General features: G+C 38.2%; 1 protein-coding gene across 5 annotated transcripts in view; it reads right to left on the bottom strand.

Moving 5' to 3' along the window:
- Nucleotides 1–18,931, bottom strand: part of LOC122811078 (APAF1 interacting protein) — a 791,984-nt gene that overhangs the window by 293,956 nt on the left and 479,097 nt on the right. For all 5 annotated transcript variants that reach the window (XM_044082644.1, XM_044082647.1, XM_044082643.1 and 2 more), the window contains one exon: nucleotides 6,757–6,805. In XM_044082644.1, coding sequence (XP_043938579.1) covers nucleotides 6,757–6,805 — 49 coding nt within the window. The remainder of the gene's footprint in view (nucleotides 1–6,756; nucleotides 6,806–18,931) is intronic.

The raw sequence follows: 18,931 nt of genomic DNA on the forward strand, positions 1-18,931 counted from the left end.
TACTCCAATAGAAGTTGAAACTAGCACAAAACTCCTTGGCATTACCATTGACGACCAACTAAAATTCGATCTTCACATTAACAATTGTATCAAAAAAAAGCACCAAAAACTAGGACTACTGTAGAGGAATAACAAATTCCTAACTACTGAAGCTAGGATTTCTCTTACCGATGCCCAACTTCTACCATGCTTAACCTATTGTTCCCAAATACACACAAATCCAAACTCCTCCTTACTTACCAAATTAGAATCAACCTACCACAAAATAGCTAGATTTGCAGCTCAACAAACATAAATCTCACCACTGTCTCTCCCTAAAATACCTGAACTGGCCCGAACTACCTCACCTTTTCCTACAATCTCAACTCCAAATCATACACGCCATCCTATATCAGCCTGATTTCTGCCCGTCTATCTTCACTTTTCTCTCACTACTCCCCTACCAGACTTCTCCAAAGCGCAACCCAAGATCTACTAAAAATCCATAAACCCAATTCCAACACAGGGTGCAACTTATATAGCTACCATCCCTCTATTGCATAGAACAAACTCCCACTAGAAATAAGGTCCCTGACTCACCCCAAACAATTTAAGCTAGCAACCAAAGACCACTTTAAAAACACTGGTCCTGCCATTGTACTCACCCTCCCTGATTATTATCTACCTTTTATAGTACAGTCAAACTAATTTACTAAAACTTACCATTAACTACTTCATTCTATGCTTCCTGTTCAACCTCTAAAGCTTATTCTATATTCTGCTCCCTGAAATTCTTATGTAACCTTTTAAGTTTATTCTACTCGTAAAAAAGGATTTAGACAAACTTTAGAAAAACAAAAAGGAGTGCTCAGCAGTCAGGCAAGTCTCCTAAGCCTTAACGCAATTTTATTGTAACAAAAAAATAAATAGCGTTTTCGCTACTGCAACAATGTAGCTTCTTCAGAGGCTAAAAACACAGTAAAAAGGCGCCAACTACAATTTATACCATAGTCAGCCTCATTAACATCAGCTGTGTCGTAATACATCACTTCCTTAAAAATAAGTGTTTTTTTAAAAACACACTCAATCACTGGATATGTAATACCCTTCAAATACATAACAACAAATATACTTAGTTAAAATTAATGTTTGTGTGTAAGAAGAGTACATATATGTAATACTGACACACTAAGGTTAAAACTAAGATAACATCTAATAGGTCAACCACATATGTATGTACAAAATATGTAGAATATATGTAGAAGTAAAATCAACATTTTACTATGGCACTTAATAGCTGTATTCAACATGAAAGGAAATTCTAATTCAGGTTCTACTTTAGATTGTTAACGTAAAAAGGACCTGTATTTCAAAACAGGGGCTATGTTGCAGCTCTCGTTTAAGCCTGGTATATTAAAGGCATCAAACTTGAGCTGCCATTCCAATTCTAAAATCTCTAATAAAAGAGAAGTAGGTCCACCCCTGACGGACCTATGTTTGCAGTCAATACCCATGAACACAAAGTTATGCCCAGGATTAGATTCTACATGCTTAGCAAGGGCGTTTTCACTCTTGTTATTCCTGATGGCATATATATGTTGGTATATGCGCTCTCTGAATTTTCTGTCAGTTTTTCCGACATAAAATGCGGACAACATACAGAGAGCAACATATACTATAGATTTGTGTCACAATTTATTTTACAATTAATCCAATATTTTTGTGACCTATGCTAAATGAGTTCCTGTTCGCAAAGCGTGACACCAATTGCAAGAACCACAACTAAAACACCCTTTAATTCTCTGAAGAGCTTGACTAGAGTAGTTCGACTGCAGTAATTCCTTGATGTTATTACCTCTTCTATATGTGATTCTTGGTTTAATACCAAGTTTCTCCACTAACAAGGAATTATTGGTAATGAAATACCAGTTCTTGTAAATGATCTCCGATATTTCTTTGGAGTTCAAATTGAAAACAGTTGAGAAAGACAAAGTGAAGTCACATCTAGATTGCTCAATTCTAAGTGTGGTACTGGATCCTACGCCTGTCTCCCCATTGAAATTACTTTTATCAACAAGATGTGTAGTTGTTTGATTATCTATTAAAGGACTGATAGTGCCATTCCGTCTTTTGTTTGTAACTTCTAATATTAATTCTTCTATAACGGGCAGTGGGTAACCCCTATTCAAGAAGAATTCAGTGAGTACACTACATTCTTTTTCAAATTCTTTAAAATCACTACACATTCTGACTGCCCTGACTAGTTGTCCTTTAATGATAGCTTTTTTTAGTTTGAATGGGTGGGCACTTGTGTAGTGTAAGAATGAATTAATGTAAGTGTCCTTACGAAAAATAGATGAAGTGAATCTAAGGTTACTTAAGTCCTTTTTAAGTTTAACATCTAAATAGTCTATCTCACTAACCTCAAATTTAAAGGTAACTCTAAGAAATGAGGTAGTGTTATTGAAATGTCGACCAGTGACGTGCCTCTTCTTCATTGCCCTAAACAGAATAAAAATGTCATCAAGGAATCTGGTATAATGACATATTCTGTCTTTCCATGTTGGGTGGTTCAGGACAAACTCTCTCTCCCAATATGCCATAAACATATTAGCTCGATGCCACAAGGAGCCCATCGCTACGCCCTGCTTCTGAATATAGTAGTCCTTTCCAAAGACAAAGAAGTTAGAGGACAGAACTATATCTAGAAGTTCTGTGATGTTGTTGATCTCATCCCTTGGGGCTTTGAATTCCATCAACAACAATTCCAACCATTCAATGGCCTCCAAGTGTGGAATTGAAGTATATAAGTCGACAACGTCGACTGTCAAAAAATTTTGTGCACTATCAAACTCAATGTCATTGATGCTAGCAAGGAAACTCCAAGAATCCTTACATATACTTGGGATGAATTCCAAGTATTTGGCTAGCAAAAAGTCAATATATTTTGCTGATGGGTAAGTAATGGAGGATCTCCCATCAACTAGTGCCCTCATAGGCGGGTCCACAAGATTCTTATGAATCTTGGGTATGCCGAACATCACAGGCGTCCTGGGTTGGGAAATATTAATGTATTCATAGGTGTCAAGGTCTATTCTGCCTTCTATAAAAAGGTCTCTGTAGTAACCCTTGATCCTATGATTGTTGATGTTCATTTCGTTGAGGGAGGAACTATTGTAGGCAGGTGTGTCCAACACTAGTAGCATTTTCTCATCATACAAGCTGTTATCAAAAACTACCAGACCCCCACCCTTGTCAGGTTTCATAACCCTGACAGAAAATTCTTTTAGTTGGTTAAGGGCCTGTAACTGGTCCTTTGAAATGTTGAATTTGCTTTTCATAGCTCCTTTAGTTTTGTCAAGGTGTCTAATATCCAATTCGCAGGCGTTTTCAAAAATACGTAAGCCCACATGTAAAGGGGGATTAAAAGTACTTGGCAACTTTAAAACAAGTTTGTCTTCTTTGCTTGTGTTATTAAACAATAATTTTAAATTAAGCTTCCGGACGTAGCACTTAAGATCAATAAGGACTTTAACAACATCAAAGTGTTTGGAAGGAACAAAGTTTTAAAGTTGCCAAGTACTTTTAATCCCCCTTTACATGTGGGCTTACGTATTTTTGAAAACGCCTGCAAATTGGATATTAGACACCTTGACAAAACTAAAGGAGCTATGAAAAGCAAATTCAACATTTCAAAGGACCAGTTACAGGCCCTTAACCAACTAAAAGAATTTTCTGTCAGGGTTATGAAACCTGACAAGGGTGGGGGACTGGTAGTTTTTGAGAACAGCTTGTATGATGAGAAAATGCTACTAGTGTTGGACACACCTGCCTACAATAGTTCCTCCCTCAACGAAATGAACATCAACAATCATAGGATCAAGGGTTACTACAGAGACCTTTTTATAGAAGGCAGAATAGACCTTGACACCTATGAATACATTAATATTTCCCAACCCAGGACGCCTGTGATGTTCGGCATACCCAAGATTCATAAGAATCTTGTGGACCCGCCTATGAGGGCACTAGTTGATGGGAGATCCTCCATTACTTACCCATCAGCAAAATATATTGACTTTGTTAGCCAAATACTTGGAATTCATCCCAAGTATATGTAAGGATTCTTGGAGTTTCTCTAGCATCAATGACATTGAGTTTGATAGTGCACAAATTTTGACAGTCGACGCTGTTTCCATATACTTCAATTCCACACTTGGAGGCCATTGAATGGTTGGAGTTGTTGTTGATGGAATTCAAAGCCCCAAGGATGAGATCAACAACATCACAGAACTTCTAGATATAGTTCTGTCCTCTAACTTTGTCTTTGGAAAGGACTACTATATTCAGAAGCAGAGGCGATGGGCTCCCCTTGTGGCGCCATCGTAGCCAATATGTTTATGGCATATTGGGAGAGAGAGTTTGTCCTGAACCACCCAACATGGAAAGACAGAATATGTCATTATACCAGATTCCTTGATGACATTTTTATTCTGTTTAGGGGCAATGAAGAAGAGGCACAGTCACTGGTCGATTACTTCAATAACACTACCTCATTTCTTAGATTTACCTTTAAATTTGAGGTTAGTGAGATAGACTATTTAGATGTTAAACTTAAAAAGGACTTAAGTAACCTTAGATTCACTTCATCTATTTTTCGTAAGGACACTTACATTAATTCATTCTTACACTACACAAGTGCCCACCCATTCAAACTAAAAAAAGCTATCATTAAAGGACAACTAGTCAGGGCAGTCAGAATGTGTAGTGATTTTAAAGAATTTGAAAAAGAATGTAGTGTACTCACTGAATTCTTCTTGAATAGGGGTTACCCACTGCCCGTTATAGAAGAATTAATATTAGAAGTTACAAACAAAAGACGGAATGGCACTATCAGTCCTTTAATAGATAATCAAACAACTACACATCTTGTTGATAAAAGTAATTTCAATGGGGAGACAGGCGTAGGATCCAGTACCACACTTAGAATTGAGCAATCTAGATGTGACTTCACTTTGTCTTTCTCAACTGTTTTTAATTTGAACTCCAAAGAAATATCGGAGATCATTTACAAGAACTGGTATTTCATTACCAATAATTCCTTGTTAGTGGAGAAACTTGGTATTAAACCAAGAATCACATATAGAAGAGGTAATAACATCAAGGAATTACTGCAGTCGAACTACTCTAGTCAAGCTCTTCAGAGAATTAAAGGGTGTTTTAGTTGTGGTTCTTGCAATTGGTGTCACGTTTTGCGAACAGGGAACTCATTTAGCATAGGTCACAAAAAATATTGGATTAATTGTAAAATAAATTGTGACACCAAATCTATAGTATATGTTGCTCTCTGTATATGTTGTCCGGCATTTTATGTCAGAAAAACTGACAGAAAATTCAGAGAGCGCATATACCAACATATATATGCCATCAGGAATAACAAGAGTGAAAACGCCCTTGCTAAGCATGTAGAATCTAATCCTGGGCATAACTTTGTGTTCATGGGTATTGACTGCAAACATAGGTCTGTCAGGGGTGGACCTACTTCTCTTTTATTAGAGATTTTAGAATTGGAATGGCAGCTCAAGTTAGATGCCTTTAATATACCAGGCTTAAACGAGAGCTGCAACATAGCCCCTGTTTTGAAATACAGGTCCTTTTTACGTTAACAATCTAAAGTAGAACCTGAATTAGAATTTCCTTTCATGTTGAATACAGCTATTAAGTGCCATAGTAAAACGTTGATTTTACTTCTACATATATTCTACATATTTTGTACATACATATGTGGTTGACCTATTAGATGTTATCTTAGTTTTAACCTTAGTGTGTCAGTATTACATATATGTACTCTTCTTACACACAAACATTAATTTTAACTAAGTATATTTGTTGTTATGTATTTGAAGGGTATTACATATCCAGTGATTGAGTGTGTTTTTAAAAAAACACTTATTTTTAAGGAAGTGATGTATTACGTATTACAGCTGATGTTAATGAGGCTGACTATGGTATAAATTGTAGTTGGCGCCTTTTTACTGTGTTTTTAGCCTCTGAAGAAGCTACATTGTTGCAGTAGCGAAAACGCTATTTATTTTTTTGTTACAATAAAATTGCGTTAAGGCTTAGGAGACTTGCCTGACTGCTGAGCACTCCTTTTTGTTTTTCTAAAGTTTATTCTACTCTGCATACAAAACCTTATATTTACTCAACTCTCTTTTTAAACCAAAACATACAACTTATTCTACTTTTTTAACATTCTCCTCTTTGTTTATAGTACTGTTTTATCTGACAACAATATACATGTATGTAGCTTACGTATTTTAACGACCAAAATTCTCTGTTGTTATTTTTATTGAAATGTATCTGTATTGTTATTTTTTGTTGCATTGTATATTTTTGGAGCTTTTCTCCACAGGCCTCCGCTGAAAAAGGGCAATAGCTCAGCCAGACACTCCCGGTCAACAAATGTAAAATAAATAAGTAAATAAAATAAAATAAATCCCCTACTCTTTACAGAAAACTATGATTAAATCCAGGACATACACATGCACAGACAGACAGGATTTCAATTTAATGCATCTTCTGACCAAAGGCACATTAGGAGCACAGTACCTAACTTGTGCTACAATTGGTGCATGATGTCAGAGTACAGCATACAACTTTCTGATCTTCCAGTATCATAGTTGATTGTGAAACTTGGTAGGTCAGTGACACAGACTGCTAAATTCTAAAAGAAGATGAACCGTGGCTTTATAAAATTAAATTTATATATTTCTGTACCTGAATCCTTTCTTTCTGAACACCTGATGGGGCAATGTAAATTTCATCTCTGTAAAATAAAAGAGAAAAAAAAACACAATGACAGATCTCAGGAAAAGACATGTTGCACCTTAACATTTATGTGAATATATGGATGCAGTCTTGCTGTCTCTGGTAAAGAAATATACAGGATTTCTGCTTCAGTTCACTTAACTACTGCCTAACATAATACGTTGCCTTTAATTTTTTCATTCCTCAGGTTCAGATTCCAAAACTATAAACATGCTACTTCCGATACGCTAAAATCAGCTATTTGAAAACTTTGCTATACCTACTGCATTACTAAACACACAATTCATCGCTGTGCTGAAATGACAATCTTCACGAACACAGTGGGTCTAAAGCAACTGCTCTACATGGTATTCACATATAATGATTCTTTGTCTTTTCGGCTTTTCCCAGTTAGGGGTCGCCACAGTGGAATTCCGACTGACAGTTTATTTTTATGGTGCCGAGTTGCCAGCCCGAAGCCCAACCTTCAGCGAAGGCACGCCCATTTGCGCATGTCTTTCGGTGGCCACTCGACCGCGGGGAGGACATGCAGACTCCAGACAGAAGGCACTCCAGCCAATAATCGAACAGGAGAACCTCCTGCTATGAGATAACAACGCTACCGCTGTACCACCGCGGATATACGGTAGTCACATGGATACAATTCCTTTACTATGTTTACAAAAACAGGCTGTTATAGCTCCATGTGCTACACAAAAGAGACTGTTAGTACAGTAAGTAATTTTGATCTTCACTCATGTTTTTTATTTGCTTAGAGACTATCACAGTGTTTTATTAAATAGACATATTACAAAAGCAGAGGCATATATACCTACAATAAACATGCTTGGAAACAATTCCAAAATACAGCACAGCTGTGCTTTATGCTCACAATTTCACTATAAAATGCAAATGTATAAAGCACACATTTTACAAACCTCCTATACCCATGGTGTGTAACCTAGACAGACAACTTTTCAGCTATTTTTTTATACAATGTAATCTAAAAAAAATCTCTGTACATAAAATAACAGTCATTCATTTTTAAAAACGATGAGACGTTATCACTGATTGTAATAGCCAGTGAGTTGGTAAATTAACAAAGTAGTGACTGAGTTTGCAATCAATTCAAAGTGTATCTTTCCTCAGAAAGTGGGACAAATGTGCAAACGTTTAAAGAAACTAACAATGAAGAACTTGTACCTTGATGGAAATTGAAAATGGCTACTAAATGCACCTTAACTAAAGAGTAACTAAGTCCAGAGAAAAATATGTATTAAAAATACTTCAATATAGAAGGCTCAAATGGCACAAAGGCAAGAGGCAAGGCATCCATCCACAACACCAGCAGCTTGAGTATGGAATGGGTTTGGGTCACTAGGGCTGGCCAAAGGGATAGGATGAAGCATCGCTTTTCAGCTGGGTCTCCCACTAATTTTTTGTTTTTGTGGCTCCAAACTCAGAGTCACTTCCCTACCCCTTGTCCCAAGTGTTCTCTCCATCCAGCTGCTTCACTCTACAAGAAGTGAAACAACCCACTACCTAAAGAACTTGCACGGCTGAAGTTCACTTGCAGTTGCAAAAGTTCACAAGGAAAAAATACACTGAGTTAAAATCTATGTAAGACAAATTCATAGACTCAGACTAATAATTTAATTTAAGTCATGCACTAGTGTGTTCTGTTTGCAGTGTTGAATCTGCTGGAAGGATATCCCCACCCCTACTTACACACACTCGCAGGCCTTTTACTGCTGAAGGTGAAGCTACATTAACACTTCAGCATATTTTACTCTTATCAGTGTAATAGATACCTGGAAAAGACATTGAAAAGCCCATAACTATAAAATTAGATGCTGTGACTCGGGTCAAGTTTTTAGAGTTCTGTCACCTTGTCTTTGTATCCAGGAATATTCTACCTCACTGACTGTTTATGGTGGTAAACCATTAAACCACTCCCCCTCATTTCTCTGATCCAGTCATATACAACTCTACCTTGTCCACACCCACATTTCATTCACACCTTACCTACTTTTATTTAACAAAACTTATCTGCTTCCCCTTACATCCATTAGCTTGAATTCTTATACCCCCCTACTATAATTCTTTGCATCTCACTCTATTTTACCATTGCAATACTATCACCACCTCAAACTGTCTTACATTAACTCCAGGCTTACCACCTTCTCTTCTATTATACACATAAACTAACATTGTGCCATAATTGTACTACTGACCAGTCATATCTCTCCCACCCCTCCTTATCAAAAACCTCAGGGCAAAACACCTAACCATATTGTCAAAGCCCACCCTGAAGTGAAAACATTTCCAACCGTACCTTCAGCTGCACACTTTACAAGATAACAATCTCTGTTTATACCTGATATTACACTCCAACACATAAATACCACTTTTACTATTTTTAAATCCACTATCACAGCTGACATGCTCCTCCTAACCTGCCTAGCTTTTTTACTCTTAATTCTCAACCTCGCTACAGCTATATCCTCGCTTACCCCCACACGTCAATATACATCAACAACCTCCTCCAACCCATCACCCAATAAACAACACAACTTCTCGCATATCTCCTCTCAGCTTTTCCCCTATACCCTCCCATACTATTCATGCCTCAAATTGGCCTCCTCACCTCCTACAAAACCATACTTCACAACAGTATCATCACCTAGGAATAAAAAACACTTCCCATGGTCCTCCTTCCTCATCACCTACCTACTCAAATGTGGGGACATACATACATCCTAACCCTGGCCTACCCTCTAATCCTAACAAAAGAGTAACCCCAAAATTGTAAACATCCTCTCACTGAACCTTAGAATATATGCATTAAAATAGCCCCCATTGCATGCCTGGATTGATCAAAATAAAACTGACATACTAGCCCTTACAGAAACATGGCTACACCCCAGTGTAAAAGACTCAGAAATAATACCTCCAAACTTTGCAATACCCAGAAGAAATGGATCTAAAAAAAGGAGGGGGGGGATAGCCCCTCTATATCCCTCTACGCTCAACATCACACCCTACACCAGTAATATACCCTCCTTTTCCAATGCTGAGGTACTAACCTCTTATTTGAACCTCAACATATCAAAAATAATTTGCATAATGATAATATATATCCCACCAGGTAACAATATACCAGTGTTGGACAATATTTTATCCTAGATATCTCAGACAATAAACCTCGAAACAATAATCTTAAGAGAAATAAACATAGATTGGAAAACCATAGCTACTAACTCCCCCACAAATAGTATAAATCTGTATGTTTTTTTTATCAGTTCATCAATACTCCAACAAGATACAGAAAAGATCTCACCTGCCAAACAACCCTAGATTGGATCCTAGTATCCCACTCTGCCAATTACCCCTCTTCCAGTACACTGTGTGGCTCTCTCAGAGATCATCTGCCAGGTTATTCCCTTAGAACAATCTCCCAACAACTAAGAGTATACACTGTAAAATCAGTTACGAACTCAACTAATTTTTGTCAGCATAAATTCAACCATTTCTTACATGAAATAGACTGGACACCCCTTAAATAACTACCCCTTAATGATGCTGTACTATACTTTAATAACACCTTCCTTCACATACTTAATACACCAGCTCCCATTTGTATGAAAAGAATCAAAAATAACTCAGTTCCATGGCTCTCTAAGGAATGTAAACACCTGATGAAGCAAAGAGACCTAGCCTGGATAACCTGGAAACAGAACAAAAATGAAAAAAATCATGTTAATTTCAAAACACTACATAACAAAGTGACATAACTAATCAACAGAGATAAGAAGTCATATTATTCCCAGATTCAACTCCAACACAAAATCAACCCTAATAAATGTTGGCACTCCATATCTTCTCTACTTAACCCTGGAACAAAGAGAGACCACACCCTATCACCTGATACCCCTCCATCACAAATAGCCGAAAGCTTTAACAAGCACTTTATAAAATCAATATCAGACATACTTACTAACACCCCTAATGCTGGACCCCCCCCCACCCTTCCACCTATTCAGACACCAACCCTAGACCATCAACTACTTCTAATCCTGTCATTAATAACTCCCCCAACTCAACTAAATGTCATACAAACCCCATTCTCACTTTAGCCCATACCTACAGACACCCTTAAGAAACTGCTACATAAATTAGAACCCTGCTTTACCTCATCTGATAATCTTACACTACACTACCTCAAACTGGTGCTAATTCAATCGCCTGCCCAGTCAGTATCCTTATAAATAGGTCTTTATCTGAATTAAAGGTACCTACCATATGGAAACAATATCACATCACTCCCATCCACAAAGGAGGCAACTCCTTTGATCTATCCAATTTCCATCCTATATCCATCTGGTCACCCATATCTAAAATTCTTGAGAGGGGTATCCATCAGCAGGTAATGCAATATCTATTGCAAAACAATCTTTTAAGCAAAAGCCAACATAGCTTCTGACCTAGCCTTTTTACAGACACGGCAAGAGATGCAGGATCCTATACAGCCTTAGTATTCCTTGATCTCTCCAAGGCCTATGAACCAGTGTCTCATCCCTTACTATTAAACACACTGTCTAATCTCGGCTTCTCACATAACATGTAAAATGGTTTCAGAGCTACCTCAAGGATCATAAACAAGCAGTGAAATGGTCCAATGAACTCTCACCCTTTCTCTACAACCCTTCTGGAGTCCCTCAAGGCTCCATTCTAAGACTGCTACTCTTCAACATTTTCACAATCTTCACACCGCCTTCTCACCCTGGGACCCTCATTCAGTACACTGATGATTCCACCATAATCTGTACTGCTCGATCACTACCAGAACTACTTTCAAAACCTCATCAGTCCTTTACTGCAGTCGAATCCTGGCTAAGAAATGCCCAACTCTTTCTTAATCCAAAGAAGACAATTAGTACTCTTTCATTCCAGGAACACTTCCCCTGTCACTGATCATTTTAACATCCTTGCATCTAACAACACTGTCATAGAAATAGTGCAGGAAACCAAACTTCTAGGTGTTATCGTTGACAACAAACTTTCATTCGACCCACATATACAGCAAAATATAAAGAAAACTCATCAAAAACTGGGACTCTTGTATAGAAACAAACATTTCTTTACTGCAGCAACCAAAACTACCCTTGCAAAAATGTTTTTACTTCCCTCCCTTCTTTATAGTGCCCCTATCCTAACTAACTTACAAACTTCTACTATAAGCAAGATGGAACAGTGCTACAACAAAGTTGCGAAGTTTGCCAAAAACTCTAAATATCACACACATCACTGTAAACCACTCCTAGAACTAAACTGGCTTGAACTCCCCAACCAGCTTACCTTTATTCAGCTATTCACATTGCACAACCTTATTTTCAAGCCTATTGCCTGCCCTGCACTAGCCAATCTAGTCGCATCTTACACACCAAATCGATCCCTACGATTAGAAGACAAAAATCTCTTAAACTACCTCAAAACCCACAAGAAAAGCAGGTTACTCTCTGTATTCATACTCTGTCTCTATATTATGGAATTCACTACCTCTAGCTACCAGGTCTATGCCTGGCCTAACCCAGTTCAAAGCCTCTTTAAAAAATCATCTCAAAAATACATGGCTCTGCTCCTGCATAAAGCCTGCCTAATGCTCAGCACTTTCTCTTTTTCCACACTGGCCTCACCCTCCTCTTCTGTCACATTTCAAACCCTCACAGACTGCAAGATCCTAAGGCTCTTCTAACTCCTTCTCTGTTTCTATACCACATCCTTAAGCTACTCCCTCAGGCTGTATTGCTTCTGTTCTTTTTAACTCTCTCACTATCTTTCTGCATTACTAACTTTCTGGTTACTATTTTCCTAACTGAAACTAACATTCTATTTATTTATTTTTTGGTCATGTACTATAGCAGTCAATGTCACATTGCATTACCTGCATACTATTTTTTTTTGGACACTACATGTACAGTGAGAGTGAGTATTATAGTCTATAATGTTTTTAACTTTAAAGAATCATCTACATGTGTAGTATATATATTTTAACATTGTGTAACATAGTTTGTTGTTTCAACATATTTTGTGCAGTATTTTTAATGTGATTTGTATAGTATTGGATTTTACTGTATTCTTTATTGTACTGTATGTGGAGCTTTTCTCTCCAGGCCTATGCTGAAAATGGGTTCTGTAAACCCAGTCAGACCACCCCGGTAAACAGATGTCAAATAAATAAATAAAAGAAATTAATCTGATGGACAAGTCCCCTAACCCAGAAGGAAAAGATGAGAAGAACCCAATGGCTGTGCAACCTTTGATGGAGACTAGGAGCCTCGCAAGTCATCCGAAGGTAAAAAAGTCATTGTCACTACTGTCCTGATATCATCAAATTAACAGCAAGGTCCAAGAACAACCACCACAAGCAAGATGGCTCATGGCTGCATGCTCACAGCTTCCCCCATTAGATTCTTCACTCCCCAGGAGTAATAGTGAGTTGCTATAAAGTTGTCTTCCTGAGGAGTCATGTGGCTGAATGACTGCAGGATGACATCAAAGGGTACCCGGTTAGGATGGAGCCATGGGGGGACCTTGGGTTGGCAAATGGGAAAAGACACGTAGCACAGGGATTAGGAGGAATGCTCCAACACAGAAGCTATTGGAGATGTGAAAGTGTCAAGGTCCATTTGCTTTTGCAAGTTTTCATAGTAATTATAGAACTATCCTAACAAAAAGGAAAGGCTACTGTTCATCAATAAAAGTGAAGACACCATTTAGTTGGACATAAGGAGTGGAGGTATGAGTGGTGCTTGCTGGACAGATGAGATAAAAGTGCCCTGAAGAGATGGAGATGTTTCTCCAAAATGTGAGGAACAAACCAGGAAAACCAAACCTGTCAAGGTTAAAATGAGGCTACTGACTTATGCTGCTTGGCTGCCTGGAAGACCCTTGACATCAAAGGAAATGAAGAAACAGTGTAAAGGATACCAGAAGGCCTTCATTGGGTAACAGCATCCTTGGGACATTCTTGCAGTGGAGAGATGAGAGTACAGAATGTGCTATAATTGGTGATGAGCATGGAAGCAAAGAGGTCTCAGCAAAGGTTGCCCCAGTGATCCCTGTTATAAAGGGTTTCAAGGATGCCTTCTGTGGCATCAGTAGCTGACAGCAGAGCTAGCTTCCCCCTGGAATAAAATCTGCTAACAGAAAGTGGATGGATGACATAACTCAATCTCAAACTCTAAATGTTTCTCAACACAAGGGACAGGAATGTGTTCCCCCTTTCTAGTACCACATCTATGCCATGCTTTTGGAGAGAAAGACTAGCACAAGCTTGGGCAGGGAATCCTGAAGGGATTGAAGAGTAGGATAAGGAGGACTAGCTTCCCCTCCAGAACATTAATGGAACTCAAGCATTTGTATGTGACCATATAGCTTACACAGACTGCCCCTGACAAAGCACCCCACTCCACCCCGGCAAATGTGCCTGTGATGACAGTCACTACAGAACTCAAAGTATGAAATTAACAGTCTTATACCAGATTGGGTAGCTGCATCTACCACTGCAGACGATGCTTGCAGACTCTGGAAATCTAGACTTGTTACACCATGGTGTCTGATACCTGGGACCATTGTCTTCACAGTGACACAGCAACACTCTTTAGTAATACTTGGCAAAGGTTAGATGGGAATTACCACTGCTATCAATCCCAAGATTATGTGGTAAAGCACTCACAGCAACTGAATGAGCTGTGAAACCAACTACTGGAAAGGCTATATTCTCTCTGGGGACAGACAAGCCTGCATGCTTTTGTGTCCAGGCTGCAGCCTATGAATGTGAGGAACTCAGATTGCTCCAGATGAGACTTCAAAGTGTTCGTTGTGATCCCTAATGACTGAGACAAACTGATCAGACACTCACAAGCAGATATCAGACTGTCCAGGGAGAGATCAGAAAGGAACTAGTTTTCCAGACCTTTGTTTTTATTGCAACTATAGACATGCAATTGGTGAACACCATGGAGCTGTGGTAAGATCAGCTGGATGAGTTCTCAACTGATAGTGACTGGATCCCTCCCAAAAGCAATGATACCACCTTAGCTCCTTGCAACGATACCACCTTAGCTCCTTGCTTATCATGATGTACAAATGTCTACACAAGGCTTCCATCAGAGCGCTGGATTACTCAGGCTTCATTCTCATGACCAAACCATAATAGCTGTGGGTGAACCCACAATTACCCACACCCAGATACTGTATATTTTTTATGGCTGAACTGACAAAAGTAACTCAGGAATATAACTAAGGAAAGACAATACAGCAAATGCTGAAAGACAGCAGTGTGTGTGTCTGTGTGTGAAATGTGTGTGTCTACACTTGTGGCTTAGAGTTAATGGTCATTAGTGAGCACTTGGCAGTTAGATAACTTACATAATTCAGCAGAATAGACATGTTTGCTCACTACCCACATAATGAACTGCAGGGATGGGATGCAATGCTAGCCAAGTAATAGGTAAGAGCAGGAGCAAGAAAAATCAGAGAAACTAGATACTGACAATGGAACCTGGCTTTGGGGATGTGGAATTTATGAATTTACAGGATGAAGTTACTGGAGTAACGAAAACGAGCATCAAGGTGTTTTACATGCGTTTACAATAAATCTGTGTTTTATGCTACTTTGAGTCGTGTGGATTCCATTGTTTTCCATCGGACTACTGCTGTATATTTATTGGCTTTTCACTTCTCTCCGGTGTTGGTTTGTGTTTTAAGTTTTGGTTTCCAGCACCTGCTTCAGTTTTTTTGGATGTGGAATTTTACCACATTGTTGTGGAGATAGCTAGATTTGTGCATGAGACTGAAAAATACTAGCTAGATTTAGTGGTCTTATCTCTACACAATGCATTTGTTCTGGAACCACACTTCACAGTCGGGTTGATCTTTTTTCTTTTCTGAATCTGCCACTCAAGAAAGGCCTTAGGTGGGTGGGGGAAGTATTCACAAGCTCCAGGCTGGATGCCATACAGTTGAAATTTGTGCCAGTAGATGAGAGGATTGTTTCATGTCTCAGTGCAACTACAACCTAAATTAAGGGAAAAAACTGTACTGTCTCAGAAAATACATATAATAGATATTATGAATATTTGGCCCTCTTGGAGACTGTGGAGATGGTGCTGGATAGGGTATCACTTAATGACTCTACAGTGCTATACCAAAACTTTAAGGCTCCTGTAAGGAATTATGGAGATAATGGAAGGGGTGTGATTGTGAGGAAGTTTGCTTGATCTGAATCTAACTGAAGAAATCAGCTGTGTTCAGGGTTTAATGTTCATAGCTGACAAAATAAAACTTCCCACTCAAATGGGCAGACAAATGTTTATCTAGGAATGGTAAACCACAAAGAAGTCTTAAGAGCTATGATGTACTGGCCAAAAAATATCAATTCAAATAGCACAGTCCTGTACTTTTTGCTCTATCTGCAATGCATACCAATAACAGCAATCCAAAGGAAGAGGTGATACCATACCCAACACCCAATTATCTATGGAAATGAATGTGCACAGATCTGTAGCAGTTTAAAAAAAAACATGCACTATATATGTGTGGAATACTATTCCAAGTTCTCTAAAATAATCAAACTTGGACATAACATGTGCAAGTGTGATGAATGCATTAAAGTCTATATTATTACACCGGGGGCATTTGGTATTGTTATATCTGACAATGGCTGATATTACAAAAGTCAGTATTTCTGCAGATTTGTGCATGAGTGACAGTTCAGACATATAATATTCAGTTCATCCTATATTTAATCAAACCAATAGGCATATGGATGGAACTATTCAACTAGCAAAGAATCTCATAATAATGATCTGCAACAGAATCTATGAGGACTGTCATCTTGCCCATTTGAAATACAGGAACCTCTTCTCCAAGGATTTAAGTTCCAATCAACTGAAATGTTAATAGGAATAGGGTTGAAAAGAAAAGTATGTACTTCAGATATGTTACTGATACCTGGTTTTCAGTGCAAAGTAATGGAACACTGGAAAACCACAAACAGATATAAAAATACCACTAAGATAGAAACCACAAAAGACTACCAGATTTACTGGTTGGAGATAACATAAGATACAAAAGACAAGGGGAAAGTTTGCAGGCTTGGACTGGCATACTTGGTAATGCAGTTGAACAGAAGGATGTACAGAAGAAATGACAGACATCTGTACAAGACAACTACACTGAACTTGAAATTCCATGGAAAAGATCAAGTAGAAATGTCTTATTCAGTACTGTCAGCAGAAAACATACTGTTAAAATTGTGACAGTCAAGTGCTACAGGAAAGAAAAGACTCCTAAAGTTGTTGTTTGTCTTTCGGCTTTTCCCGGTAAGGGGTCGCCACAGCGGAACTCTGGTCCGCTAATGATTGGCAGTAGATTTTTACGAAACGTCGAGGTGCCAGCTCGACGCTCAACCTTCAACGAAGGCACACCCATTTACGCACGCATGTCTTTCGAACGCTACCAAACTGCGGGGAGGACATGCAGACTCCACACAGAAGGCACTCCCAAGCCCACTCCTAAAGTGATTTTTCCTAAACAAAGCTGCAGAGCAGCAAGAACCATCTCAAAAGTATGATTAGATGCCCAGTGTGAATAATCCTATTAAATACTCCAGACATGGAAGACCACTGAAGAAACCCTACAAAAATGTGGGCTGCATGAGAGGTAATACCCCCTTTCATCAAATGAATATTTAATTACAGTTTAGTCTGCTATACTGTATAGATGTTATGTATTTGTAAATAATGCATTCATAAATAAATCTTCCTGTTTAATTACTATTTTATTTATTCATTATTTTATTCAATATTATTTTATTATTTTAATTATTAGTAGTAGTAGGTTATTTGATGTCATATCTTGCTTTGGTCATTTTGTGTGCCACACTGCCTTAACCCCCTGGCCTACAACTGAAATAGGTCCACAAGATTCAGTGTCCTCCCCATGTCACAAATTTAAATAAAATTAAATGAAGAAAAAAAGAAATTCTAAGGACTGAAAGTTCCATTTGGGAAATGTCTCTGAATATGTTCACAAGTTTATGCTGATGTAAACAGCAGATAACATGTCAAAGCCAATTTAAATAATCAGTTTAACATAATGCATGTTACTTCATCGAAGTATATAAAATACATATTTTTTATTTTAAAAACTGGCATGTTTGAGATGGAGTACATAGCTGTAATTTTAATAAGCTAGTTAAATGATCTGCATGCCGTGTGATTAAGCTTCTATAGAAACCAGTTGGAATGCATCCCACACTGAGGCTATACTATAGCTTTTGTGTCCCTCTGTTTTGTTATGCCCCCTGAATGACAAGTGTATACAAGGCTGCCTACAGATCAGACAAAGCATGCTAATGCTAAAGCACTGAGTAGGCTACCCATTCTTCAGAAATTTAAAGACCTAGACACACACAGTCAAGTAACAATATTTGATGTCATCAACAATACACAGGGTCATTATAACTCCCTAGCAACCAACCTGTCAAATCACAAATCTTGCAAACTAATAAGCTAAAAACTGTATTATCTGAATCACAATTTGCTAAAGTATGCCACATCTGTTTCTGAATACAATATTCTTAAGAACACACCAAAATAGCATCTATGCTGAGGAGCAAGACATCAGACTCCTGTGTGGATAGCAATGCCCTCCACAACCCTCCTCCTCAAATATTCTCAGTCCAGAGTTGCATGATCTTGAAGATTAGTGTTGTATCCAGTTTCATGCAAACCTGCATAATATCTGGGAACACGCAATATCAGAGTAAACATATATAAATAGCAGGGGTGTGGGCACTGGGGGCTTTCTTGTGAAGTCCTTTTCTTGTTAAGATGTTTACATAATTTACTGGTGGGTTTTATGGACTGCTATTTGAGGCTATGTGTTCTTGAGATTTTATGAAGCTGTACTTCAGTCTACATGGCTCAAGCAATGAGGAATCTGGTACGTGTAAGATGACTATCTTTACTGAATTCCAATGTATGGTGAACAAGTTTTACAATGGACTGAAAATGTAACTTTGTCTTAAGTTTACTAATAGGTTTTGAAAGAATGGCCTGTAATAAATGAGCTGAAA

This window comes from Protopterus annectens, chromosome 9.part0, assembly GCF_019279795.1.
Source record: "Protopterus annectens isolate FY-2018-M chromosome 9.part0, PAN1.0, whole genome shotgun sequence".
In the NCBI taxonomy this organism is placed as follows: Eukaryota; Metazoa; Chordata; order Ceratodontiformes; family Protopteridae; genus Protopterus; species Protopterus annectens.